We start from the raw sequence: 27144 nt of genomic DNA, 5'->3' as shown, positions 1-27144 counted from the left end.
TCTTTCTACATTCAGGTGTTAAACTCCTCTCAGGTCAGTTTGGGGGGGTTTAGCCTCCATGTGTGAAGGCACTTCTGCAGCTCCATGTGAACTCACTGTAAACAAACCGCTGCACATTAGCATGCGGCGGTGGGCGTGTCCGCGCTACGCCCCGCCCCTCGCTGGTTGATATTACCCAGCCTGCCCCGCTGCCGAGCGAAGTGCTGTCCGCGCTCCAGCTGCAGACGGACGGCATGAAAACTGCGTGTGGTGGGAGTTCATCAAAGAAAACAGGACAATAGCAGACAAAAGGTTCGTGCAGGACGGATCTTTTCCGGCAGGACTCTGGAGATTTCTTTTGGAAAGAAAAGCTGCAGCTCTGTCTCCGCCCGTGCATGTCCCATCCAGAGGGGCGCAAACCCGCAGCGGAGGGTCGCACCGACTATCACTGAGCACCGAGAGCCGCCAGGTAGCAGCCCGCCGCCGGCATGACCCTCACACGGAGCTCCGTCCTCCTCCCCGCCGCCCTCAGCCTGCAGCTCCTGCTGCTCTCCGCCCGCATGCAGGTACGCCAGACTCCCGCTGATATCTGTGTGATTTTAGTGTTTGTTAAACTGCGTCTGAGCTGAGTTGTGGGAAACATGGAGCAAATCTTTCTCTCGTGTTCTGGATAAAATCCTGTTTGTGTGACTTCTTCATAAATCAGCAAAGTTTGAGGAAAGTTGTGGAACCTTTGAACACTTAGTGGAAAGGTTGATGTGATGATGGGATGTGGCTGGAAAACAGTCTGTTGGGACAGTCACAACTGATGCAGGTGAGCTGTGCCTGAAAAGCCTGTCGGGGTGGAGAACAGCAGATCCTGGTGCCTCTGTGTTCTAACATTCAGAGGGTTTAACTCTAAACTGAGACTTTAATGAGGAAACATGAAGCAGCATTAGTTCATATTCACAGCTGTGAGCATAAATAAGTCATTTTTAATAGGACTCTTGTTCACCGGGATATAAATTCCATTTGACTTCGGTCACTTTTGGATCACGTGGACCGCTTGGAGCTCTGGCCACAAACTGCTGGACTCCCATCCGTTGGTGATGCTTGCGTTGATCACATTCCGGGTTTTGCTTCGTTGTGATCAGTTTTCTGTTCGGCTGTGAGTGAATCAGATCCTGCAGAGAAGCCTGATGCTGTTTCCTGTTGAACTCTTTCAGCAACTTCAGGAGGGAAATCACAGTTGGAGAGGAGAAAGGGACTGAATGTTGAAGAATGTTCAGATGTTTTGATGTTTCGAGGTAAAAATGTGCTTTAGAGTTGAACACAGCTGCAGCTCAGACGCCTTCACAGGTAAAAAAAAAAAACACTGGATCTGTGAGCCTCCTGCCTGAACCTGTTAAATTCACTTTCAACAAAAGAGACCCAATCCAGCAGGGACAGAACTCACCCTTCAGGTATTAGACCCAGACCTGAGAGCTGCAGTGGGTCCCTGCTTCGCCTGATTCATCTTTTTGATGTCTACCTGCCTCACCTGAACTCACCTGTCCGCTCTCTCTGCAGGTCTCTTCAGCTTCGGGACACTTTGAGCTTCAGATTCTGTCGATGCAGAACGTGAATGGGCAGCTTCAGACCGGGGCCTGCTGCGACGGATCCCGGGACGCAACGGATCGGCGGTGCACGGCGGACGAATGTGACACCTACTTCCGCGCGTGTCTGAAGGAGTACCAGCTGAAGGTTTCCTCGGCCGGGCCCTGCAGCTTCGGCGCGGCCTCCACGCCCGTGCTCGGCGGGAATACCTTTGCTTTACGCAACGCCAAGAGCGACAAAGCCAGGATCGTGTTGCCGTTCAGCTTCGCGTGGCCGGTGAGTTCACAAGTTGCACAGTTTGTCAAGGTCAATCAGACCTGAGTCGACGTCATCGGGCTGACTGATGTGGCGTCGCCCTCGGCAGTAAGGCTGCAGGGACAGAGGCGTCACCACGCAGCATGTGACCGCACGTGTTTGAACGAGGTTTACAGTTGACAGCTTGGAAATGCAGAAGTCAGAGATTGTTCTGTGGATTCAGGAGGAACCAGTGAAACATCTCGTGTTCAGGTCTGCAGCCGCGGCACACTGAGTCCAGGAAGCAGCAGTTATAAAATATATAAATATATAAAATATCCTGAGTAATCCACCACTCGGAGGGTCCAACCAGGTCGAGTTCAAAGTGTCGCTACAGCCTCGATTTGGGCAAAGAGAAAGTGGGCGGGTCCTCGTGCAGACGTCACGATGAGACGACAGGTGTGCTCCTGAAGAAGGCCTTTGATTGGCTGAGAGACCCTGCTGATTTGTGCTGCTGGGAGAGTTCTTCATACATGTCTGTGGTTTCTGTGGTCTTACTGGTAGTTTTCTCTCACAGCTGGTTTCAGGTTGATTCAGGAGCTTTTGAACGTTAGCCGACGAAGCTCATCAGAGGATCTGTGACTGACCCAGTCTGTTCGTTTTCTGCTTTGAACTGTGGGTGAAGGTGCCTCAGCAGGGTCGGGGGGGGGCAGCGGTTGGACTAAGAGGTTTCCTCCTGGTCTGTGTGCTGAAAGCTGCTACCTGTGAGTCTTTGGTTGTGTGAAGTGGTTCCACCTGGTTGTGGTCTTTTATGTAACTGTTGATGGGAACTACGTGAACAAACTCATGAAATGAAACGTTAGTTTCGTGGTTATCCCTCCTGATCTGTTTGAAAGTTGTGATTATGAGACGCTGAGTAATAATCATCAGTTCGTGTTTGATCATCTCGACTGAGTCATAAGCTGGAAATTATAAGCTCCTCGGAGATGTTTTCTTTCTGCCTCCTGTTTATCTTCCCGGTGGCGGCGAGCAGCAGATTTGGAGCTGCTCGGTTTCTCGCCGCGATGCGGTCGGCCTCCGGGTCAATCCGTGGAGCTCAGCAGACACCGGCTGAGGTTTCGCGTGCTCCTCGGTGGTTTCCTGCCTGGAGCTAGAAGCGAGGACAAGCCGTTCTGGTGAGACACCGGCGGCCCGAGCGTTTCTTCATCTTTCTTTCCTGCCTTGTTGTCGTGGTTATCTCCCCCGACCTTCCAGCGCGGCGGGGGATAAAGGCCCGTTGTTGGCGGCTCTGCTCTGCCGGCCGCGGGACATTCCTGCCGTTGACCCTGGTAACTGGCGTGTTAAATGAAGCCGTTGTGGTCGCCGGGCAGGATGAGGTTTCTGTTGTGCCCTTTTTTTGTCTCCTCAGTCTAAACTGGCAGGCGCGACGCAAACGTCCCGTCTGAGTGCGTCAGGCAGGTTACTGGAGCTGTGATGGCGCTCGGGACGTGTAAAGTTGTGCCAAACCTGCAGCGTTTCTCTCGACACTCTTCAACCCTCCCGTCTTTCTCTTCGTTCAGCAACTTTTATGCTCCAGGCTTGTGTTTCTGAGTCCTTCGCCTCCTGCTCTCTGCGTTTTGTCGGTCTTATCTTTCTTTTTGTGTTTCTCAACCTTTGTTTTGGCGTCTCACCCTCTCAAATTCTTTCTTTCTTTCTTTCTTTGGTTTATTTTAGCCGGGCACTACGGGAACAATGGGCAGGGCCCTGGTTGAGCTGCCTCTGTGGGACAATGCTGGGGTGGAGGGCTGACTGGGGGGGGGGGTTGTATCCACTGTGAGTGAGGCGGCGGTGGAGGCGGTGAGCGACAGTCAGACAACAGCCAGAGCAGAGTTAGCGATGCGGCTCACCAGCATTGCCTCCGCTCGGTCCTCTTTGACCTGTGAGGGAGGGGCTTCACTCGAGGGTGGAGGAGGCCCCCAGCTGGACTTCCTGTTACAGATGTGTCTGATGTTTGTGACCAAGAAGCGTTCGATCAAAAACAACTTCATCCATGAAGGGATCGGAGTCTGTAGGACTGAAACTGCAGAAGCTTGAATGAGACGCTGCAGCAGCAAAGACAGGAGACCTGAAACCAGCCTGAACCTGGTCTATCAGAATCCTCTAACGTCCAGACCCGCCTGCTGTCTGCAGCAGAGCGTAGACGCCGTCAGTTTTCTCTTATTGTCCTGATGGTGGCGCCGGAGGAAAGGTCAGGAGGTTTCATGCTCTGTGAATATTCACAGCGTGTTCTCACGGTGACGTGATCGTCAGTGAGAAACACACACACACACACACACACACACACAGGTGACACGTTTGAAAGGGGGGGGGACTAAGCAGCGTTTGGGGTTTAAGGTGAAGTCGTTGTGGTTAAAGATCAGGCTCACAGACGCCGGTACAGACCGTTTTCTGTGTAACTTTTGCTGAACAGCGTCCCCTGTGGCCACACGTGGTGATTACAGGATACTGGTAGATAAAACAGCCGCAGTAGGAAGGAGTCAGACGATCATCTCTGACTGCCCCAGTGAATTATGGGGGGACAGGGAGCAGAAAGGCCTGCTGGGATGGGTTTTTTCCAGGCTCACAGGAGTCCAGATGTGGCTCCACTCGGCCACCAAACATGGACTTATCCCACTGCTGACATCCAGTTGCTCTCGGACGATTTTCCCATCCTCGCTTCCTTCTCTCCTTTCTTTCCTTCCCTCCTCACCTCCTCCTCCTCTGTCCCCGGCGTTCCCACGTGAAGCCGCTGACGTTTCCTTTCGTTATTTTGGTCCAGTTTTATCATCGTGTGCTGACACGGTCCAGACTTCTCAAAACAGTCCAGCAGTCGCACGTCACCAAGCAGTGATGATGTAGCTCCGAGGCACATGGAGACCCAGAGCCAGACCCAGACCCAGACCCAGACCAGATGTTTGTAGAGGATCTCGTGCTTTTCTCTGTTTTATATCATAGAAAACTGAATGTTTTTGAGTTTTTATCTGCATGGTTATGGATGGATTTTAAAGATTTCACAGATTTAGTGTTTGATCAGAGAAACGTAACCTAGAGATTCGCTTGTTCAGATTTTCAGTCCTTCTCAGTGGTCTTGTGATCCCTCAGAGAGTCCTGAGTGTTCCAGGTTCTTAGTTTAAGAACCAGCGATCCCTGAAGTGCATCTTCTTCTCATCGTGCCGTCAGTCAGCCCGGACGAGGCGTCAGCTTCACCACCAAACAGACTCCGAACAGAGGAAGTCTTTTTTTTCAGCTGCAGTTTGAGTTCGGAGCTCTCCGCCTCCCCCCGCCTCCCCCCGCCCGGCCTGGACCTGCCTCCACATGTCGCCTGGCTCTGCACGCTCACAAACTATTTTCCCACACTGAGCCTGCAGCCAGAGAAAGCAGTTCCACCTCCTCGATCAAACAATCAAAGGGACGGGGAGTGATGGGAAATCACCAGCGGCCTGTAGACGAATGCTGCGAGATGTTTTGGCAGGAAGTGAGTGGAACCTGTTGGCAGGTAACCAGCCGAGAGGTTCTCGTTCCTGCTGTCGTCTCAAAATCTAATTAGCCGCTAAAATGTTTTGAGGTGCCACCCACTGCGTCTGGTGGGCAGCGCGTTTGTTTTTCCTGCAGGGTCAGGAGGCATCAGCCAGACGCCCAGATCGCGTTTCAGCCAGAGAGGTGACGCAACGATGTTGCAAGAGTTGTTCGGAGAGTTTTCAGTCGCAGCGGCGGCACGTCGGCTCGGTTCTGCAGCAGTGACAGTTATGTGGCGTTGGGGTAAACAGCTGTGGTACACTGGAGACGTGACGGTCTGTGTGGAGCCACTGAGGACGAACCACGAGGGACCTCACAGAACTGCAGCCTTCAGTCTGATCCTGCTGCTGGATTTGCAGTGAATCCTGCTTCTAGTTCTTGTCAGTAAGAAAAGAAAACGTGTTGAAAACATGAAGCAGCTTTATTGTCAGCTGCCAGAAACAGTGACTCGTGATGAATGATGAGTGTTTGTTGGTGATAGAATAAAGAAAACATCGCTCGCTGCGTTCTCGTACCTGCTGCAGGAAATGCTGAGTCATCGTCCAGCTCTTTGTCTCAGTCTCTGTGGAGCGGTGCCGCTCTCACGGCTTCGTGAAGTTGTCCCTGCTCACATATCGTCAAAGAGGACAGAAGTCAGTCTCTGATGTGTGGGAGCAGATCAGGATCACTAGAGTCACTGACCCACTTCCTGCTTCACCTGCGTCCTGCTGGAGCGCAGTGACGGCTCATTAGCTGCACTTCAGGTGTGCTTCAGGTGGTGTTTGTGTGGTGGAGTTCATGCCAGGTGACGAGGCTGTGAGCGTCTGCTGGTGGACGTAAACACTGAAACTAACAGAGCAGCAGAAAGCAGCAGTATCTGCGTCTCAGTGAAACCCACTGAAGTGTTCGCTGCATGCGGGAAACACACTCTGTGTTCGGCCGCATGTCTGCAGACGTTCAGAAGACGTGACCGAACCCTCTCTGTGAGGTTTGTTATGGCTCATTATGGATCCCGTCAGCAGCTCCGAGCGCTCGATAAGCTGACGTCACAGCCCGAGCTAACCGCTAATCTGTAAACTGACCGGACTGGCCGGTGTCCTGCAGAGCTGAGGGAGTTTATCTAGCTGCTGTGGATCTACGCCAGCATCAGCACGGCTTGATGAATGTGGACAGGATGATGTAAGACCACCTATGTCGAAGTTCAGGCCCATTTTCAGTTTTGCAGATTTATATTTGAAGTCGGGATGCGCTGATGCCACTTGTTTACAGGCCGAGCAGCACGTCTAATGATGTGAAGTCACCATTTTTATGATTCTTCTGTGAAAATGAAGTGAGAAAAGACTAAAGCGGGACTCATCTTGCTATTTTTTCTTTAGTTTCTTTGCATGTTGTTCAGTTCTGGTGTTGTTCCTGATGTTCATCTAGTAAACCATCAAGTCTCGTCAGTCTGTTTCCATTGAGCTCTCTTCATACTGGGCTGATATTGTTGGTCTTGACTCAGGACTTGTTGGTCTTGACCTGAGACTTCTGCAGGGACTAAATTACCCAGACCTGAGCTTTACCTGTGACTTTTAAAACATCGGCTTTCTCCTCTAAACTCACCTTTAAGGTTTCCGCGGTGCAGTTTCTTGTTACCTGCGACGTCCACACACAACACGTGCACAGCGAGCTGATCTTAACGAGGCTCAGGTGTGCTGATGAATCTGTGGGCTTCACTTTAAAACTGACACACACACACACTCTTCACACCCCCTGCTCTCAGGTTGGAGAGTCTCTTTGATGTTGAGCTCTGAGTTTGGATGGAGAGCTGTGGACACACACACACACACACACACACACACACACACACACACACACACACACACACTCTGTGGCTCTGATCTGTCATTCGATAGTGGTGAGAGCGACAGTGGCCTTAAGAGAGACAAAGAGTTTCAGAGTGGAGCCGAAATAATGGGACACACACACACACACACACTTTAATCTTTTCTGTTTATGCTGACGTAATATTTTAGGAGCGAGTCAGTAAATGTGATTGTTTGTTTGATCCCTTCATGTTGACACCTGCACTGATGCTCAGCTCCGGCTGCGTGTTGGTGCCGGTTCGTTTCCCATGTTTTCTGTTCTGGAACAAAAAGTTTCCTGAAATGAGATGTTTTTACTGTTCAACATGAGCAATTAAAGCAGGTTTATATATTTAAATTTCTGCTGGAATAAGGAAAACGTCGTGTTTCATGTTTATTTAAAACTGATGTCATGAAACTGAATCTCCAGGAACCAGATCCGTTTTTATTAGATTTAATTTAGCCGAATGGATCCCAGATTGAGTCGACTCAGGAGTTCAGAGACAAAATCCAGCTTTGCAGTTTTCTGTTCATGTCGAATCAAATTCATTAAACCTCAAACAAGAAGCAGCAAATCTTCACACTTCAGAGACTGGAATGAAACGTTTGGGATTTTCTCTGGATAGAATCTGAAATGATTGATTAGTTCTGAAACTTTCCATTGATTGATCTCCTCTGTGTGTGTGTGTGTGTGTGCGTGTGTGTGTGTGTCTGTGTGTGTGTGTGTGTGTGTGTGTGTGTGTGTGCGCAGAGGTCGTACACATTGATCCTGGAAGCCTTGGACTTCAACAACGACTCTTCCTCCAGCGGTGAGTATCATCGTCATCATCATTCAGCCTGTTCTGAGTCCTTTCTCCTCGCTTCCTTTCCCTCCCGCTGAAACACGACCTTTGACCTGAGAGCTCAGAGCAGCTGAAGCTGACGTTTGTGCTTCAGACCAGTTATAGTTGAGATAAACAGAGGAGATGACAGATAAAATGTGAGTTTGATGAGGATGACTCTGTGTGGGTCGCAGCAGCAGCCGAAGAGTTAAAGCGCGGCAACGTCCCCGTTCAGGCCACAGACCTGAACAGACCCTCGTCACATGACACGTCTGTCCCTGTGTCCTGTCTTCACTATCGACTGTCCAATAAATCCTCAGTGATCTCAGTGAATGAACACAGAGGTTTGAACTAATATAACAGATTAACAGGAATTAATTCTGTGCATCATCAGTCGTAAACGGTTTGTTTTGTTGGGCTGAACGACAAAAAGCATCAAGCGAAGCTGGAATTTACAGAATATTAGAATATAAAGGCCGATGTCACGTGGAAAACTAATAACCACCAGCTGAAACATTATTTGATGTTTCTGTCAGTTGAAGAAGTCACGTTAGACTCGTCGGTGGGTCTCAGAAGACATTGAGGATTTCCCGTCTTGCAGCAGCCTGGGGGTGTTTACGTGCCCTGGGCGAGTCCCATTCAGAAAACTGGTTGTAAAGAGTGAGCAGAGACCGACGCTGGCAGTGTGTTTATCGTCCAGCGGTCGACGAGGCGCTCGCAGCGAGAGTGTTGGCTCAGTGCTGTATTTGGCGTCCCACAGGGAACCATTATAGGCCCGGTGTGAAGTCGGCTGACCTCGGCTCAGGTGGGCTTCGGTGCAGGCGGTGAGGGGAGGGGGGTGGCGGGGAGTCCAGTTCATCTGAGTTTTAGTCCAAACATGGAACCAGAGAGTTAAGCCACAGCACAGAGGCTGTGTGTGAGATGTTTGCTCACAAACCTTCAGCAGACAAACGGCTGAAGCTGCTGTGAAGCCGAACAAAGTCAGAACAAATATTGACCCTCTCAGTTTAGCATCCACGAGCTAAGTGCCCCTGACACGTGGCCCCTAATGAACACCTGCAGCATTCTGCTGTGGTTCAGCTCAGGTAACAACCAGCCTGGATGACTGTGATTAATCAGCAGCAGCAGCTGTTTCAGTGGGCAGATCTTTATTGAATACCTTTATTTTAATAGATTCAGAACATTTTTATGTATGTATTTATGTAAACTGATGTTTAAGTCAAGTCTGATGTTTCCTTCCACATAAGACTGATCCCGGTGTCTTCCACTCAGTAAGACATACAGCTCATCAATCAAACGCTGGCATCTGATTGGTGCTCGGTATGGATCGATACCCAAAGCTCAGGTATCGATGCTGAGACAGCATCCCTATGATGAGCTCACTGCACCACCTGCCCAGCAGCAAACAGCAGGCAGACACAGTTAGAGACCAGCTAAAGAACCAGATGTTTCCCTCTGGAGCTGGAGGAGGCCAAAAACAGAGCTGAAAGAGTTGGACTTGCGTTGATCACACAGACACGACTCTGAATGAACGACCCAGTTCTGTGTCTGCTGGGTGTGGACGTAGGAAGCTACTGATATAAGGTCTTTGACTGGGTGCTCACTTCCTCCGTGGCGCCCCTGCAGTTCCGGGGTCGAGATGCTAACCGTGAACGACCGGCGACCGTTGCTGCATCTCTTCATCACTTCCTGTCATGGGTATAATCATGCTCCAGGAACTGAGATGGCAGTAAACACAAACTGCAGGCCTCAGAAACACGTGGAGGACGTTATGAACAGCACAGAAAGGCTTTTCTTCTGTCCAGTTCCCTGAGCTGCAGCTCTCAGGCAGGTGTTGGCTCGGCCTCTCCGACGGTATTCAGCGATAAAGTGCCAGATTTGAATATTTGCTCAAATATCCTGGACGGAACGGATCCAGCCTTCCGGGAGGTTAACTATTTTTCAAATCTGCTACCTCTGTGCCATTTCTGGCACCTTTTTTATTCTCCGCGGTGATGTGAAGTGTCACAGTTTGCTTCCAGGCAGATGGTGATACCTGCTCGGAGTTTCTCTTCAGTCCAGCTGCTCGTCGGTTAAACAGACGGCGTCACCTCAGCCCGATCACACTTTCCCCCCCGCTGGTGAAATACCACAGAGCGGCTCAGCATTTTCAAACTCTGGAATATTCCAGCTTCCCTCTGCACCTACAGCTACCTGCCGGACTGTTTGTCTTGGTCTTCGTCGTCAGCAGCTGGACAGACTGACAGCTCAGACGGTTCATAAAGCTCCTTTCTGACCGATAGAAGCTGTTGTGTTTCCAGGCGCCGGCGGGGCGCTGATCGAGAAGGCCGTCCACTCGGGGATGATCAACCCCGGCCGGCTGTGGCAGAGCCTGAAGCACAACGGTCCCGTGGCTCAGGTCCACTTCCAGGTCCGCCTCAGCTGCGACGAGCACTACTACGGCTTCGGCTGCAACAAGTTCTGCCGCCCGCGAGACGACTTCTTCGGCCACTACGAGTGCGACCACAACGGCAACAAGACGTGCCTGGAGGGCTGGTCCGGACCAGACTGCAACACCGGTGAGTCCCCCGAGGGTTTTATTCATGGATGAGGCTTAAATTAAACAACATTTTCATGTTCTCCAGTTCATACCAACAGTGTTTAATTGATTTCCTGCCGTTTGTTTCACTGCATTTATATTGAAAATAACTTTCAAGACCATTTCAAAACTTTATTTGGGCCTTCAGCACTGTGCTGTACTCTGCTATACTGTGACATGCTGCACTGTGCTGCACTGTGCTGCACTGTGCTGCACTGGGCTGTACTGGGTTGTACTGGGCTGTACTGGGCTGTACTGGGCTGTACTGGGCTGGAGTGCAGCTGAGAGCCTTCAGATGCTTGTGAGATCGTCCATGACAGCAGAGTCGTCCGCTGAAGGAAACTTCATGTTGTTCTTTAGACATGGTCCACGTGTGCTGACAGTTTGTCTCGTCTCTGTGCAGCCATCTGCAGACAGGGCTGCAGTACTGAACACGGATCCTGTAAAGTCCCTGGAGAGTGCAAGTGAGAACCAACACACACAAACACACAGACACACAAACACACAGACACACACACACCGTTCATATCTGTGCTCGACACTGACAGTAGAGATAAGGTGATTCATACACAGTGTGTGTCTGAACACATCGGTCACAGCTGTGTTTCACAAATATTTAACCTTTAGTTTCTTTAGTTGCTCCTAATCCTGATTTTTTTTCTTGTATTCATCCAGGAAAGCCTCAATGAGATGAAATACATGAATATAAAATGTCTAAAAATCACAGTGAGAAAACACAGAGAAGACGTTCAAAGCAGCCTGTTTACTTTCATCCATTTTTCTTTTTGAGAGCAACTGTTATTATCATGAACTAAATGTAATCGTATACTAACAGATACAGACCACAGTATAACAAGTCCAGTGTTTGTCATAGTGTTCACATCATAGTGCCCCCCCCCCCCAGCAGGAGCCCTGACATTGTGCTGATGATGCACTGTGTGTGTGTGTGTGTGCGTGTGCGTGTGTGTGTGTGTGTGTGTGTCTCAGGTGTCTGTATGGCTGGCAGGGGGAGTACTGTGACCAGTGTATCCCTCATCCCGGCTGTGTTCATGGCAGCTGTGTGGAGCCCTGGCAGTGTCTCTGTGACACCAACTATGGAGGACAGCTGTGTGACAAAGGTACACACACACACACACACACACACACACACACATTAACACACAGCCTCACCTCTGGCTGAGCTGAACAGATCTGAACATTTTGTCTTTTCGTCGCGTCTTCGTCCTGCAGATCTGAACACGTGTGCGACGCTGCAGCCGTGTCTGAACGGAGGAACCTGCAGCAACACGGGACCGGACAAATACCACTGCTCCTGTCCCGACGGCTTCTCTGGGGTCAACTGTCAGAGAGGTGAGAGGACACTGGCCACATGTCCAGAACAGTCCTGTGTTCAGTCGTCGTCCCCAGAGGATGAATCTTTATCACTGGGTGACACCTGTAGAAAAAAAGCTCACCTGTGCACAAGAAGCAGGTGTTTGAGTAACAGGAGTGAAACAAACTTTGAGTTATTAAAGAAAGTAAATGAATCTTCTCTCTGTCCTCTGTCCTCTGTCCTCAGCCGACCATGCCTGTCTGTCCAGCCCCTGTTTGAATGGAGGGAGCTGTGTGGAGACCAGGACCAGCCAGGGTTTTGAGTGCCGCTGTGCTCCTGGTTGGACCGGACCCTCCTGCTCCATCAGTAAGACCTGCTGGGACCTTTACCTTTCATCACATCCTCTCTGGACCTCCAGTGACGCTTCATGACCTGCTGGACTTTCTGTTTCTGTCTGTCTCAGATGTGGACGAGTGTCTGGTGAACCCCTGCAGTCATGGAGGAACCTGCCAGGACCTGGTTAATGGTTTCAAGTGTACCTGTCCTCCTCAGTGGAGCGGGAAGACCTGCCTCATCGGTCAGTGCCCCTTTAGCTCGATACTAGAACTGGTCCCTGAACTCTTGGTGTCTTTGTTGAAGTTATGCTTCATCTTTAGAAATAAATAAATCCACCTCATCAGCTGAAGGAGCCTTTGACCTCTAGCGTTTCAGTCTGGCCTCCTCATGCTGGACTCCTGAGGTCCCTGATCTCCAGGATCACCTCACCACAGAGCTAATCCACCACCAGCCACATGCGCCTCAGCCGTTATCTGTGGTCGATTGGTTTGGTCTGCCAGTCGATGCTGTGCTGCCTGTTTTCCTCCTCTGCTGTCAGGAGTTACTCCTGCTGACTGAAAACCAGACTCTGAATATTAACTGAGGACTCGAAATGACTCGGCGTGAGTCCAGAGTGATGCTTGTTGTCATCAGCACACTGTCGCTCCCGACCTTTGATCTTTCTGATTGGCTGTTTAAGATGAAAGAGTCATTTAAAGCGACATGTTGACAGGCTAATGCTACGTGCTACAGTGTCACATACCTTCGTTTGATTTGTTTGTTTCAGATGCCAACGAGTGTGACGACAACCCCTGCATCAACGCCAACTCCTGCCGGAATCTGATTGGAGGATACTTCTGCGAGTGCCTCCCAGGCTGGACGGGCCAGAACTGTGACAGCAGTGAGTCTGAAACTGCAGCACACGATAATCTGTGTAATGAGGCGGAGGTGAGGCAGCTGGACCAGCAGCAGCAGCAGGAATAATCTTTATTCATACAGAACAAAAAGCTTTTATTTTGAAAAGCAGAGTTTTTGCTTCAAAAGATAATTTTCCCAACGAGCAGTCGCCTCTGATTGGTCCATTCTGGTCCATCTGTCGCCTCATCAGTCAGTTTTTGGTGTTTTTGTCAGAAGATGTTTGTTGTTTTTGTAAAATCTTATGAAACCTGAAACCTTTCTGCAGATATCAACGACTGCCGAGGGCAATGTCAGAACGGAGCGACATGCAAGGTGAGCATCATCATTTACACTGCAAACACGCAGACGCACGCACACACACACACACACACACACGCAGACGCACACACACGCTGACACACTATAAACAGCAAACACTGAGTCATTACATTATCAGCTCTGTCTGTCAGAGGTCAGTGTTCACAGCTAACATTTATTTTCTTGCTTCAGTGTCTTCAGGGGAAGAGTAAATGTCTTTCTGCTGAGTATAAAACTCTTAAAGCAGAATTATTGCAGCTTCCCTGAACACTGAAACAGAAGCGACTGTCAGTTTCTGTCCGTTTCCTCGGCTGAAAAGACGCGAGCGACATCAAAGTTTGGCGCTTTAGCTTGATGCTAACAGGACTCCTGGATATTATCTCGCTGTCTCTTCGGCTCTCAGTTTGTGAGAATGATGATTTTCTATCAGTGACCTGAAATCAGAGGCTGCCCGGCAGGAAGGAGCGCTGGCGCCGGATGCGGAGGTCCAGCACGCTGCACGCGGCCTTTACGCTGACTTTGTGGTCACGTGTGTCTTTCAGGACCTGGTGAACGGTTTTAAGTGTGTGTGTCCTCTGGGATTCGGCGGCGAACGCTGTGAGAAAGACGTGGACGAGTGCTCCAGCGGCCCGTGCCTTAACGGCGGCCGTTGCCATGACGAGATTAACGGCTTCCACTGTCTGTGTCCACCTGGTTTCTCTGGGAGTCGCTGTCAGGTGAGCGGTCGTTCAGCCACGCCCACATTTAGAAGCAGGTGAACAGAAACAGGAAGTGAAGATGCTTAATTAATTTGTGAAGCTATGCTAACGTGTTAGCCAGCATCACTGTTTGTTTCATTTTAATCTATCAGGAGTCGTTATACATTCAGATTTACCGTCTGAGGTATGTTGGCGAGCTGCAGGTGGTTACCATGGTGATGCGTGTTGTACAGCTGTCATGGAAACAGTCACATGTTGGACGTTGGTTGTTCTGTGTCCACAGTTGGATATTGATTACTGCCTCCACGGTCCGTGTCAGAACGGCGGCCGGTGTTTCAACCTGGCGGCCGACTACGTCTGTCAGTGTCCCGAAGACTACGAGGGGAAGAACTGCTCGCGCCTGAAGGACCACTGCCGCAGCACGCCATGCAAAGGTCCGCATCCCGTCCACGTTCAGCCGGTTTTCATCAGAGTCAACGTCCAGCAGCACCTCTGAATCTCCCTTTGTCTCCTCCTTCTCCAGTGATTGACAGCTGCACTGTGGCGGTGGCGTCCAATAGCACACCAGGCGGGGTGCGTTTGATTTCGTCCAACGTGTGCGGCCCTCACGGGCGGTGTCGGAGTCATCCCGGCGGGCAGTTCAGCTGCGAGTGTGAGGAGGGATTCACGGGGACCTACTGCCACGAGAGTGAGTGCATGAATGATTGTGCGTCATCGCTCGCTAATGATCGACAATGAAGATGAAATAAAATCATAAAATATTCTTTGTTGTCTGTCTCTCAGATATTAATGACTGTGAGAGCGCCCCCTGTCTGAACGGAGGAACCTGTATCGATAAAGTCAGTCAGTATCAGTGTATCTGTGCCGACGGCTGGGACAGACCCACCTGCCTGAACAGTGAGTCCTCCTCCCCCTCCCTCTTCATCCTCCGCTGTAGCCGTGGAGACCGCGTACGGCGGACATGTTGGACGCGTTCTGATGTTTTGTTGTTGTCGCGCAGACATCGATGACTGCAGCTCTGCTCCCTGTCAGAACCGAGGAGTCTGTCGAGACCTGGTCAGCGATTTCTACTGTGAGTGTAACGACGGATGGAAGGGAAAGACCTGTCACTCAAGTGAGTCCTCTGTGTGTGTGTGTGTGTGTGTGTGTGTGTGTGTGTGTGTGTGTGTGTATGTGTGCGCTCAGTGTCCAGCTGTTCCAGATGTTGAACGCCGTTTCTGTTTCATTTCCAGGAGAGAGTCAGTGCGATGAGGCGACCTGTAACAACGGAGGAACCTGCTACGACGAAGGCGACGCCTTTAAGTGTGCGTGCGCCGCCGGCTGGGACGGAGCCACCTGTAACATCGGTCAGTACGAGCGGCGACTTCATTTCGGACTGTTCTCGTGTCGGTTTGCCGGCTGACACTCGTGTTTGTGTCTCCAGCGAAGAACAGCAGCTGTCTGCCGAGTCCCTGTGAGAACGGAGGAACCTGCGTGGTGGACGGAGACTCTTTCAGCTGCGTCTGTAAGGAGGGCTGGGAGGGCGCCACCTGCAGCCACAGTGAGTCACTGCACGACACCCACCTCCACCTCCACCCCCACGCAGCCAGCCTCAGCTAGAGTCCGCTCTGGAGGATTTCAGCTGAGGATTACTGACTTTAAGGGGAAATAGTTAAATGCTAAATGTGGAGCTAATTTTCACTACACACACACTCTAGGCCTGTGGTAGCATTGTAGCAGCTAACAAAAGCTAAAGCGGTGAGAGTATGATAGTATCTTAGCAGTTAGTATTGGTAGCTAGCAATTAACATTAACAGCATAGGTGAATCTAGCTTTATTGTCTTCTTCTGTTCCTCTTAGCAGGTAGCAGTTAGCACGTAACATTAGCTAAATGGTAGCATCGGAACTGTATTGTCTTCTTCTGTTCTTCTTAGCGGTTAGCATTAGCATTAGCAATAGTTAAATGGTAGCATCGGTACTGGCCACTACCTGGAGCATCTCTGGGTCAGTTGAACGTGGCGGTGCTGTTTGGATTGTGTAGGAGCAGTGTGATCTGGCACTAGGGGGGGTGACTCTAGGAGTTCACCGCCTAGCCTCCTGGAGGTGTCGTGGGACTAAGTAGGCGAAACACTGTTGAAGGGAGGTTTCCACCTGATGACCCCCAGAGACGTGTTAGGAATCACTGCTCTTTGGCAGGTATAGAGGCAGATTAGAGCTCCAAGGTTCTTCACTGAGAATGAATCCTCTTTTTGAGCACAAGTATCTTGTGTTTAAATTAACTCACGCATGTTGAATCAACATCTTGGACTTTTGTGCAAACATTTAGCATCAAATGTTCAGCATATGAAAATGCTAACTAGCATGTTTACTACATTCAGCATGTAACGAATGTTAGCGTGCTAGCATGCTAATTTTATGCATTTTGAAATGCAGAATGTGGACAAAGATCCACGTTAAAAAAGAAAAGAAACAGGAAAAGTAAATGGACAGCGACGCTGTTAGCATGTTAGCATTAACTGCACGCTTGGTAAAATGCAGAAATTTAATAAGTAAATGCTAACTGTCTGCATGTTAACGTGCTAACATTTAGCATGTTCACAGATAAGACAGGACTTTAATCATCCAAAGAAAATAAGATGCTTAATATTTCTTATTAAATGAAAATACAGACGCTGTACAAATGTAAACAGAGTGAATTAATGTAAATACAATACATATAAAGGTGCAGCTGATGAGTGATCATGTTAGCATGCAGCCTGAAGCCGTTCAGACCATCAGACTCGTGAATGTGAATCTGAGAGAAAGTCGACAGACGCTGAGTGAAGTCTGACCTTTTCTTTGTTTTCCAGACGCCAACGACTGCCGCCCTCATCCCTGGTGAGTTACTTTGACTTTTGGTGTTTTAAGTGATGAACTGTCTTAAGCTGCATTCACTCTGCTGTTTGGCCTCCTCTTCCTCATCTGTCCGAATCCAATCTGGAACAAAACGACTCGTTCCTGCCAGTTTGACTTTTATCTGCTCGTCTCTCCAAACCACAGAGTCAGAAACTGCTCGTATCTTTGAAACACGCTGATCAGAAAAAGCATTTTTCTGTGTGTGATTAAGCTTCGGGTCGCCGTGACGACTCCAGCTCGGTCAGATCGGCGGTATTGATTTGTTTGTTGTGTTTTCCTGCCGGGCAGCTCAGATTTTCCTCCTCGCTTGTTGTTGTTCCGCTCTTGTTCTTGCACTCGGTGTTGAACGGCGACTATCTGTGTGTCCTGCAGTTATAACAGCGGCACCTGCGTGGACGGAGACAACTGGTATCGATGTGAATGCGCTCCGGGGTTCGCCGGCCCAGACTGCAGGATCAGTGAGTGTCCATCTGGTTTTCTGTCTCGCTCTTCTTCTCTTCGGTTCGTGTTCGCTCAGGTCAGCTTGTCTCTGATTGGCTTGCTGGACCACACAGTGAAAACCTTTATAGATCCTTTGTTAGATCTGTTCCCACACCTCAACTCTTTCAGCTCTTTGAATTATGTCATGTCGTGCCTCTTCTTCTGTGGTGGTTTAATGGTTTTAATCTACCAGTTCTCGACAAACCAACCGCTAACACTCTCCTAACAGCAGCTGATGGAAGCGAACACCAGTTGACGTGGAGGCCTCGTGTTACTGAGGACAGATAAATGAGCTTCATTCGTCAGTCTAATAAGCGTCACTCACCTCTTTCAGATGTCAACGAGTGCCAGTCGTCGCCGTGCGCCTTCGGCTCCACCTGCGTGGATGAAATCAACGCTTATCGCTGCGTCTGTCCACCGGGAAGGAGCGGCTCGCGCTGCCAAGAAGGTCAAACCTGCACTCACACACTCTGAATATAATGCAACAGCAGCAGCAGCATCGTATTACAAGAGCCTGAATTCACTGATGCGACACATAACGCTGTGGCGAGGTGATGAGGTGGCGGCTGATAGTCATGAATCACGAAGCTAACTGAACCGCTGCTGCTGCGAGCCGACGGTTCACACCTGTGACGGTGCTGACGGTGCTGCTGGTGGTCTTGTGCTGCAGTGTCGGGGAGGCCCTGCGTGGTCGGAGGGCTGGTGGCTCTGGACGGAAACATATGGGACGAAGACTGCAACACCTGCCGCTGTCGGGACGGGAGGGTCACCTGCACAAAGGTAGAAGTGACACCTGGTCTGGTTCGTGTGTGCAGACGACACGTTTGTTTCTGATTTCTGTTTAACGTTCTTCAGCGTTTGAGGCTTCTCGTTTTAAACAGAAGGACTCAGCTGATGTTCCATCACATTAAAAAGAAAATTAGAACCTAAATCCTTCTGGTTCTACCTGAAAGTCGAGTCTAACCTCCTCCTCCTCCGCCTCGTGGCTCCGGCAGCTCCGTTGTGGACCCAAACCCTGCAGCCTCCACAGTCAGGCTCGTGGCTCCGAGTGTCCAGCCGGGCAGACCTGCGTCGCCGTGCTGGACGAACGCTGCTTCGTCAAGCCCTGTCCCAGCCAGGGGGAGTGCTGGAGCCCCGCCCACCGGGCCCCGCCCACAGCCAGGTGTCACCCAGAGAGCGACTGCGCCAACGTCACCTTCACCTTCAACAAGGACGTCATGACAAGGGTCAGTTTGGTCTTCAGTGTCTCTGCAGGGGCAGAAAAGATTTGAGTTAGCTTAGCTTAGCTTTTCCATCAGAAACAGTAGCAGTTAGCAGAGGTAAAACGTCACTACTTAGATTCAGTTTTTTAATTTTAGGTTTTCAGGCTTGCGATACTTGAGTCTTTACTACATTTATCAGTTGGCCTCATCGTCACCACATTTCACAAAACGATCGATCGATTAATGGAGGAAATAATCAGCTGATTGATCCAGAGTGAAAAGAGTCATTAGTTGCAGTCTGATACAAAATAGAGTCAAATGAAGCTCAACCAACCTCAAAATGAGTCAATTTTCCTGATTTTACTTTAATATGTTATTTTATATTTGTCATTTTCAATGCATGACTTCACCTCGTCTGTATTCTTACTGTGTGGTCCAATCTGAGTTGGCTGACGTAGTTCCTCTGGTGTTCCAGGGTGTGACGGTGGAGCAGGTCTGCCGAGACCTCAGGAGCCTCTACGTCGTCAAGAATCTGTCCACCGACTCCTCCGTCTCCATGAGCTGCGAGCCGTCGCTCGGCGCCAACAACGAGATCCACGTCGCCATCGTGAGTCACGTCTGCTCTGAAAGTTGTCTTTAGTTGTTGACAAAAGTCTCCACGGTGCGACGTGATGAGCTGCTGTCCTCAGACGGTTTAATCTGCAGCTGGTTTCCTCTCATTGTCAGTACGTCACATTGACCAAAAGTCTGGATTAAACAATGGAAAAGGAGGAAGACTTTGGAGATAAGAGCGGCAGCGTATAACTGTCGCTGCTACAACTAGCGTAGAGATTGAAATGTTAACAGTGTTTCAAACCGCTGTGTCTGAAGCCAGAGGAAGGAAACGCTTCCTGCGCGCCAGATGATTTCTGTTGGGATGGAAAGTCTTTCATGTTGTGCATGAATCAGTAATTAGAAGGGACCAACATGAGACAGACCATAATGGAGTTTTCTGTGGAATGTTTCAGTCGACAGAGGACCGCAGGAGAGGAATGACCTTCGTCAAGGAGATCACAGACCGGATCATGGATCTGGTCAGCAAGAGGAGCGCCAACAGCAGCATCATTAGCGCCATCGCCGAGGTTCGCGTCCAGAGACGACAGAGCCACAACTCCGACGGTGAGCGTGAAACCTCATCCTGGACTTTAGTTTGACAAAATGTGACATGGACTGTTTTATCTGCTCTGCCCAGACTGCGACATGTGGTTCATGTTGTCCAGGTCCAGATCCTGGATTTTCCAAACTGTCAAACTGCATGTTTTTGGTCAGTCGATGGATGATTTTAAATCCCACTTCTGACTGCTCATAGTTAGTGTTTGTCCTTTGATTTCAAACATTAAGTTAAATGTCAGCACTGAAAGACAGGAGGGGGGCAGGAGGAGGCTGTTAGCCTGCCTCCACCAAACAGGAAGAATCCACCAAATCAGCTCCAGGGGTCTGATTTACATGTTGTTTCTGGTTTATTGAGCTGCTGTAGAAACAGAAATGAGCCACAGCCGCTGGGAGGGACCGCACAATAAAACAGCACTGACACAAACCCTACAGGACGTCGTAGAACTGATGTTTGTCCAGTCGCTGAGTGACAAGTCCATGTTACTGTTGGTCAGCCCCCGTGGTCTCGAATCCAAAGTGCTTCCACTCGTCACTGCGCAGGGTTTGTGCTGACTGGTCGATCAGCGGGACATGCAGGGTCACATGGACTACTTAGATCTTTGGAAGTTAAAAAAGTGACTTGAGCTCTGTCCCGACTCGACTGTCAACCAAAGCCAGTTCACTACAGGACGGACTGTGGACTAGCTTGTTAGCTAACAGGATAAAAGTGGAGATAAGGTAGAAGCTAGCAGCGTCCTCCTGCTTCCAGAGATTAGCTGATATCGTCTTCTGTTCCGTTGTTCTTCTTTGTTCTTGTTCCGTTCTCGATTGTTCGCTGACCTCCGTTTTCTGTCCGTCCAGCAGATCACCTCGTGCCCCTGCTGGTGTCCGTGCTGATCGTGGTCTGGGCGTTGGTGATCGCCTCGATGTTGCTGTGGTGCGTCAGGAGGCGGAGGAAGCAGAGCGCCCACGCCGCGGTCGGCACGCAGCCGTCGTCGTCGTCTTCGGCTCCCGCGGCGGAGGACAACAACGCCCTCCAGAACAGCGTCAGCGCCGCCCGCGAGCAGCTCAACCACATCAAGAACCCCATCGACAAAAACCCACCGAACCACCACCTCCACCACCACCCCCACCTCCTCCATCACCACCTCTGCGAGGACAAGAACTCCGTCAACGCCAAGATCAGAAGGTCAGACACGGGAAGCCAATCGGACGAGGACGAGATGGACAAGAGGGTGCAGAAGGCGAGGTTCCCTCGGGCGCCGCCGGCGTACTCGCTGGTGGACTGGGAGGAACGACCCCCCTGCCGTACGCCGGGCCAGCCCCCACACTGGACTAGCAAACGGGACAACAGGCAGCTGCAGTCACAGAGCGTCAACAGGATGGAGTACATCGTGTAGCCGGCAGGACTCCGAGTGACTCCACAGTCCTTCTGCTTGTCGTCTTTTTTTTATCCAGATTTGGATTTTGCTGTTTAATTTATGTTCTGACTGACGCTGGTCTCAACGGTCCACTGCGGTTGGCTGGTTCTCCGGTTTCGTGGACTGCCTGAATCTGGACGATCGGTTTGTTTCGTTTAACGGTGAGTTCTGTGTTGGAACGAGCCGCTGCCTTGTGGCGCCCGACGACTTTGGGAAGAAGAAAAAAATATTTATTTTGTTTTTTGGGTAAATTTGAGTCGATATGAAGAATCGTCCGTGTGGAATGTTTCTGTAAAGACGTGTAAATAATTTTCTAATTAATCATTGTGTATATTTGATTTATTAACTTAATCGTTGAGAGCCTTAAGATATTCCTCTCTTTATTTATGAGAATCGTTTTGAGTCGAAGGTTTGAAGCTTTGTAAGCTCACGACTTCTTGATGGAAAGAAGTTTTTTTAAATACGTTTTTTTCGTCAACGCCAGAAGTGTTCTTGAAAGAATAGTTTATTTTTAGCCTTTTGGATTCTGGCATTTTTGTGCCTCAACTAAATGTTTTTGTACGTTGTCTGTTTGGCAGGATGTTCAGTTGTAAGTAGTTTACATGTAAATGGAGGGGGGGGGGGTGGATGCTGGGTGGTTTGGTCAGATTTAGCTGCTGCAGGGTCTTTTTATACAAACCAACATGGTGTGTGTGTGTGTGTGTGTGTGTTTGAAGGGCTGTTTGAGGTTTCAGGGTTTCAGTCTTGGTTTGAAGGGTCAGGTTTCGATCAGGCATTTAGCTGTGATGGTTCTGGTTAGGGGCTGTGGAACACATTATGTCAATGAGGGTCCTCAGAGGGATAGAAGTGTGTGTGTGTGTGTGTGTGTGTTTGTGTGTCTTTCAGCTCTCCCAGGTACCGCCCTCCCGCTGTGATTGGTCACACCGGTGTTCAGAGAGATGCAGTGGGGTCCAGTGGGCCGTTTAGCAGCTTTCAGCCTGCGTGTTGCTAACATACTCGGCTCGTGGTGACCGGGAGCGGTAGTCTGACTCCCTTTCCGAGGGAGGATTCTGCTTTTGCTACTGAAAAGAAATTCTTCAAGGGACGCAACTTGTTTTGTAGTGATTTTGTATATTTTGTAAAATAAGAGTGTAACAGGCTTTGGATCCTGTTTCATGTGTTTGTAACAATCTGAATGATCAAACCTGCGTACATAAAGGGGCCCTGTGGAGTTTTCTTATCAAGTTGTTGCTCATCAAACCACATCGTGTCGAGCAAACGTGTCGAATCCTCATTAAACATTCACAGATTTTATTTTTAAGCATTTGAAATCCTCCTTGTTCATCCACGTTCAGCAGATTCAAGTCTTCTTCCCTTCCTGTGCGAGCACATTGCTGCGTTTCTTAGCGAGTTAGCGCCACCTGTTGATCAGTGTGACAGCACTGGTGGGAATCTGGATCCTCGTGCTCCACGACGCTACGAGATGTCTAAAACTCCACGGGGGCCTTTCAGGAAGTACTTGAAGAGAGGCTTCAGCAAACACTGTAGAGCTGTCATGTGACGAGTTGCCTGTTGTTGGTTGGAGGATAAAATAAGGCTGTGAACCAGGTGTGATGAAGGTCGTCAGCCCCTTTAGTTTATGATAAAGGAATAAAAACGATGTTTTTCTCGCACATTTCACTTCAGTGTTTTTTGGACCTTGAGAAATAAAAGTCTTTGTTTGTTACCAGCAAACGATGTTTTGTTGTCTTTGGAAAAAGTTGCATTTTCTAATATGTGAAATTAAAACATTTTGTAAAGATCCAGAATAATTACTGTGATCCAGTTGATCCTGTTAACCCCCTGACACCTGAATTTATTTAGAATTATATTAAAAAATTAATTCTTTGTGTTTTTGCTTTCAAATTGATCCTAAATTAAGAGTTTGTTAATTTTTCTGTAGCACATACAAGAGATATACATGTAGGTATGATGCAAATTAGCGACGACAGGCGTTAATGCTGCAGTAAGTTACGCCTGTCGTCGCTAATTTGCATAAAAATACTTTTTTTTTCAAAATTCATAAATGTGCGTCATAAAAGCCACAAAATTGGCTCACAGCCATCACATTGTAACAACAAAACAACGGATGTAGTTTTCACTTTGACGGTCCGACGAGAAACCAGAGCCTGCAAAAGGTTCCCAGGTGCACAAACCGGCATCAGAGGAACGCGGCGCGATTCGGCTGCGATGTGGATTAAAGCGGTATGACAGTCGGCGTTAAGGGGTTAAGACACAATAATGCAAACTTCTTGAGACTCAGGTTAAAAACACTCTTGGTGTCTGAAGCTCTTTTACACTGAAAATGAAAACGAGGAGTGGGCTGTATGATCCGCTGCACTCCATCATTACTGTCTGTCGGACTTCACGCTGACATGACGTCTCTTAAAGTGTCACAAATATAAAACCTTCATGTGTTAATATGAATAACAGAGTAATAACGTCTGCAGCCTCTTGAATCACACCGGTCCCTTCTGGAACCTGCTGCAGGGTTCTGTGTGTGAACAGAACCAGTTCTCTGGTTCCACTTACTGACATTCAACTGCCAGGTCAATAATGTGTGTTTATCAGAACAGTGTATGTGTAGAAACTGAAGAAGCGGGCTTCTTGCTTCAGTAACATCTGCAGCAGATTGAATCAGCTGAGAGAGCAGAGTGAAGCTTCTGTTGGGGTCTGCAGGCTGTCGGACAGAAGCATCACTCCGCACCGTCGTTGAGGTTCATCCATAACGAGGTTTTACACTGATTAACTTCACTGCTCTCTCTTTTCTATTTGTAAAAAAACGAAGATCCAATGGCTTTCTTTGTTTTTATTATTTTCTACATCATTGATTGATACTGACGACATCAGAGCTGTAAAAGAACACGTGTTAGAACATGTTTCATATTTTAGACCCTTCGCAGTCGTCATGGCAGCTCTGCTCACGTGCTCACCTGGAACCACGTTCTCATATATTCCGAGCTGTCGGCTGATCATCCAACACCACCTCAGCTGGATTCAGGTCAGGTGACTGGAGAGCAGGTCATGAGGTGCAGTCCTCGCCGAGCCTGGAGGCGTGTTCTGGGTCATCGTCCTGCTGAAGAACATGTGTGTGTATGTGAGGCTGGGGGTTGGGTTTGTGTGTGCTCTCTCTGACAGTATGGGTGGGGCTTGCAGGTTGGAGGAGGAGCTGGCTGCACACACCTGTGCCTGATCTTCATCAGGTGCTTACTTAAGGCGGGCCCGCCGGTGTTCTGGATCCACCTCGCAACCCTCAAGCCACCCAGCACCTGTACCAGTCAGCTCGAGCCTCCGCTGTGCCACACGGCCAGCCTTCCTCGCCGCCTGCTTGCTTGCCTCCCCCGCCTCCCCTGTGTCTGGAGACACCACCTCAACCTACTCTTCCCCCCTAACCTCTGCCTAAATAAACTTTCGCCTGGCCGCCTTTCCCTGATTGTCTGCATTTTGGGCCCTGCTCCCCTCCCTCGTCACAGGAAGTCCTGTTAGCAACTTTAGCATCAACGCTACTTTGACCACGTCCACCATGACACAAAGCAGATGACAGAGCGCTGCGTCGCTCCCCGTTCACACTGCAAACGGCTTCTGAACAGCTTCACCTGGACGACGTTTTCCAAAAGTTCAGTTTTCAGGGACCTAAAACTGCGTTTGTGAGGACAAAAGACCAAAACACAGAGAAACATCTGTGTTTTAAAGTTTCCCTGTACGAGGCCTGAAACGCTTTCTGCTTTCTCGGCCTACAAATAAAGGTTATTTCTCATCATTCAACAACTTCAGTTACAAACGTTGAAAGTTAAAGTGAAAGAATCCGTTTTCAGAATTCAATAAACGCAGCTCAGCTGTCCTCCGGTCTTCACCTCCATCACACACTGTCCTCTGCAGACAGATGAGACGTTTAAAGACACCCGTTCACAGCGGGGGGGGTGAATCCAGATCACAGGCCGATAAGCGAAGCGGGGTTTCGTGGGACAGACGGAGCATGCGGTCCATCATTTGGACGGTTTCGTGGCCGCTGTGTGATTTCATGCTCTGAGTTTCTACACGATGCCAGTCTTCCTCCTCCTGTTTGTTCCTCGTCCTCTTCCTCTCGCCTCGGTCCAGACCACAGCGTCCACTCTCAGACTCTCGCTGCCTCATGAAAATACTTTTCTGTTCTGGACGTATTTAAACGAGTCCCTTCACTGAAATTTGAAGCAGATCCAACATGGAAACAGCGTTCTCATTACACAGTGAACAACATCACCGTCCTCCGTCCTCAGTCCTCAGCTCTGATTCGTTCTCCGCTGCTGGTTTCAAGTGTCTGCGAGTTCTCATGGTGGACTAAAGAGAACACACACCAGCCTGAGAGGCTGAAAACCAGATCAAACATCATTAATGATGGAAAACACACGTTACCAGTCCTTAATGAGGCGAATCCTGCAACAACACGACTGAACGCTAAACCACACACACACACACACTCACTCACATACACACACACACACACTCACACACACACACACTCACACACTCACACACACACTCACTCACACACACACACTCACTCACACACATACACTCACACAAATGCAAACACTCTCACACACACACACACACAAATGCAAACACTCACACTCACAAACACACATACACATGCACGCACACACACTCACACACACACACACTCACACACAGACACTCACACACAATCTCACACACACACACACACTCACACTCACACACGCACACAAACACACACACACACACACACTCACACTCACTCTCACACACAAACACACACACACACACACACTCACTCTCACACACAAACACACACACACACACACTCACACACACGCACACAAACACACACACACACTCACTCTCACACACTCACACAAACACACACGCACACACACACTCACACTCACTCTCACACACAAACACACACACACACACACACATACACACACACACACACACACACACACAGTTGAACCACACCCCTCATAGAGCAATTTGTGAAAACACTGAGTTCTTAAATTACAAAAGCCATAACAACCAGACCAGAGCTGAACTTTGAGTCCTCTTGGGGTAGAAACATTAAAGCTCCACATCTGCTCACATTATTAGTGCAGTCGGTGACCGTGGGCATCGAACCCCCAACCCCTTGGCAGTGTTGGTGCCTCGCTCCGCAGAGGCTTGCAGCATCGACTCTGCTCTCCAGACTTCCAGACTTTAATGTCTCGGCTGAAACGAGGCGTCTGGCGGCTCCGCGTTCGACGTGAAGCCGGACTCGGGTTTCTCGGATGGATCGGTTGAAGCGTTGGGGATCCTAACGATCACGTTAGATCTGCTGTGAAGCAGCGACAGAGCACAGGCTCAGATTTCATGAGACGGACCATTAAAAACACCAGAAAAACAAAGGGACACTGGTGTGAGTGTGTGAGAGTGTGTGTGTGTGTGTGAGAGTGTTTGCATATGTGTGTCTGTGTTTATGTGTGTGTGTGTGTGTGTGTGAGAGTGTGTGTGTGTGTGAGAGTGTGTGTATGTGTGTGAGTGTTTGCATATGTGTGTCTGTGTTTATGTGTGTGTGTGTGTGTGAGTGTGTGTGTGTGTGTGAGAGTGTGTGTATGTGTGTGAGTGTTTGCATATGTGTGTCTGTGTTTATGTGTGTGTGTGTGTGTGTGAGTGTGTGTGTGTGTGTGTGTGTGTGTGTGTGACTCAGCTGTGCAGAAACAGTTGTGGGAGCTGCAGGAGTCTGGAGACAGCGAGGAGGGGGGGGTGACGTCACCTCCCTCAGGCTGAGGAGTAAATGAAACAGTGATTCATCCCGTCATGATTCCTGACATGTTTTATCGTCGCGCTCTTGTTCTCTTTCTGTTTCCGTCCGCTGTGTTTTCTACAAACGTTCAACATCTGGACTCAATTTCTCTCAATCAAATGTGCAAACAGGAA

General features: G+C 49.5%; 1 protein-coding gene across 6 annotated transcripts; it reads left to right on the top strand.

Moving 5' to 3' along the window:
* Nucleotides 1-215: 215 nt before the first annotated feature.
* On the top strand, nt 216-22895 carry LOC121625842 (protein jagged-1a-like). 6 transcript variants are annotated; one of them, XM_041964162.1, is made up of 26 exons: nt 216-545; nt 1528-1830; nt 7897-7954; nt 10267-10524; nt 10948-11008; nt 11532-11662; nt 11775-11894; nt 12103-12222; nt 12320-12433; nt 12959-13072; nt 13355-13401; nt 13929-14102; nt 14368-14518; nt 14608-14772; nt 14868-14981; nt 15085-15198; nt 15317-15430; nt 15508-15624; nt 16913-16940; nt 17331-17416; nt 17773-17886; nt 18109-18218; nt 18434-18664; nt 19116-19247; nt 19648-19798; nt 20636-22895. In XM_041964162.1, exons 1-26 carry the CDS (start codon nt 468-470, stop codon nt 21169-21171), a joined length of 3741 nt encoding a protein of 1246 aa, XP_041820096.1. In that variant the 5' UTR covers nt 216-467; the 3' UTR covers nt 21172-22895. The 6 variants fall into 6 exon arrangements, with proteins under 6 accessions (XP_041820096.1, XP_041820087.1, XP_041820079.1 ...); XM_041964153.1 differs by having other exon boundaries at nt 20633-22895; XM_041964145.1 differs by having other exon boundaries at nt 10249-10524.
* Nucleotides 22896-27144: the final 4249 nt, after the last annotated feature.

The sequence above is a fragment of the Chelmon rostratus genome, chromosome 3, assembly GCF_017976325.1.
Source record: "Chelmon rostratus isolate fCheRos1 chromosome 3, fCheRos1.pri, whole genome shotgun sequence".
Lineage (NCBI taxonomy): Eukaryota > Metazoa > Chordata > Actinopteri > Chaetodontiformes > Chaetodontidae > Chelmon > Chelmon rostratus.
This window is presented reverse-complemented; position numbering and strand designations above follow the sequence as displayed.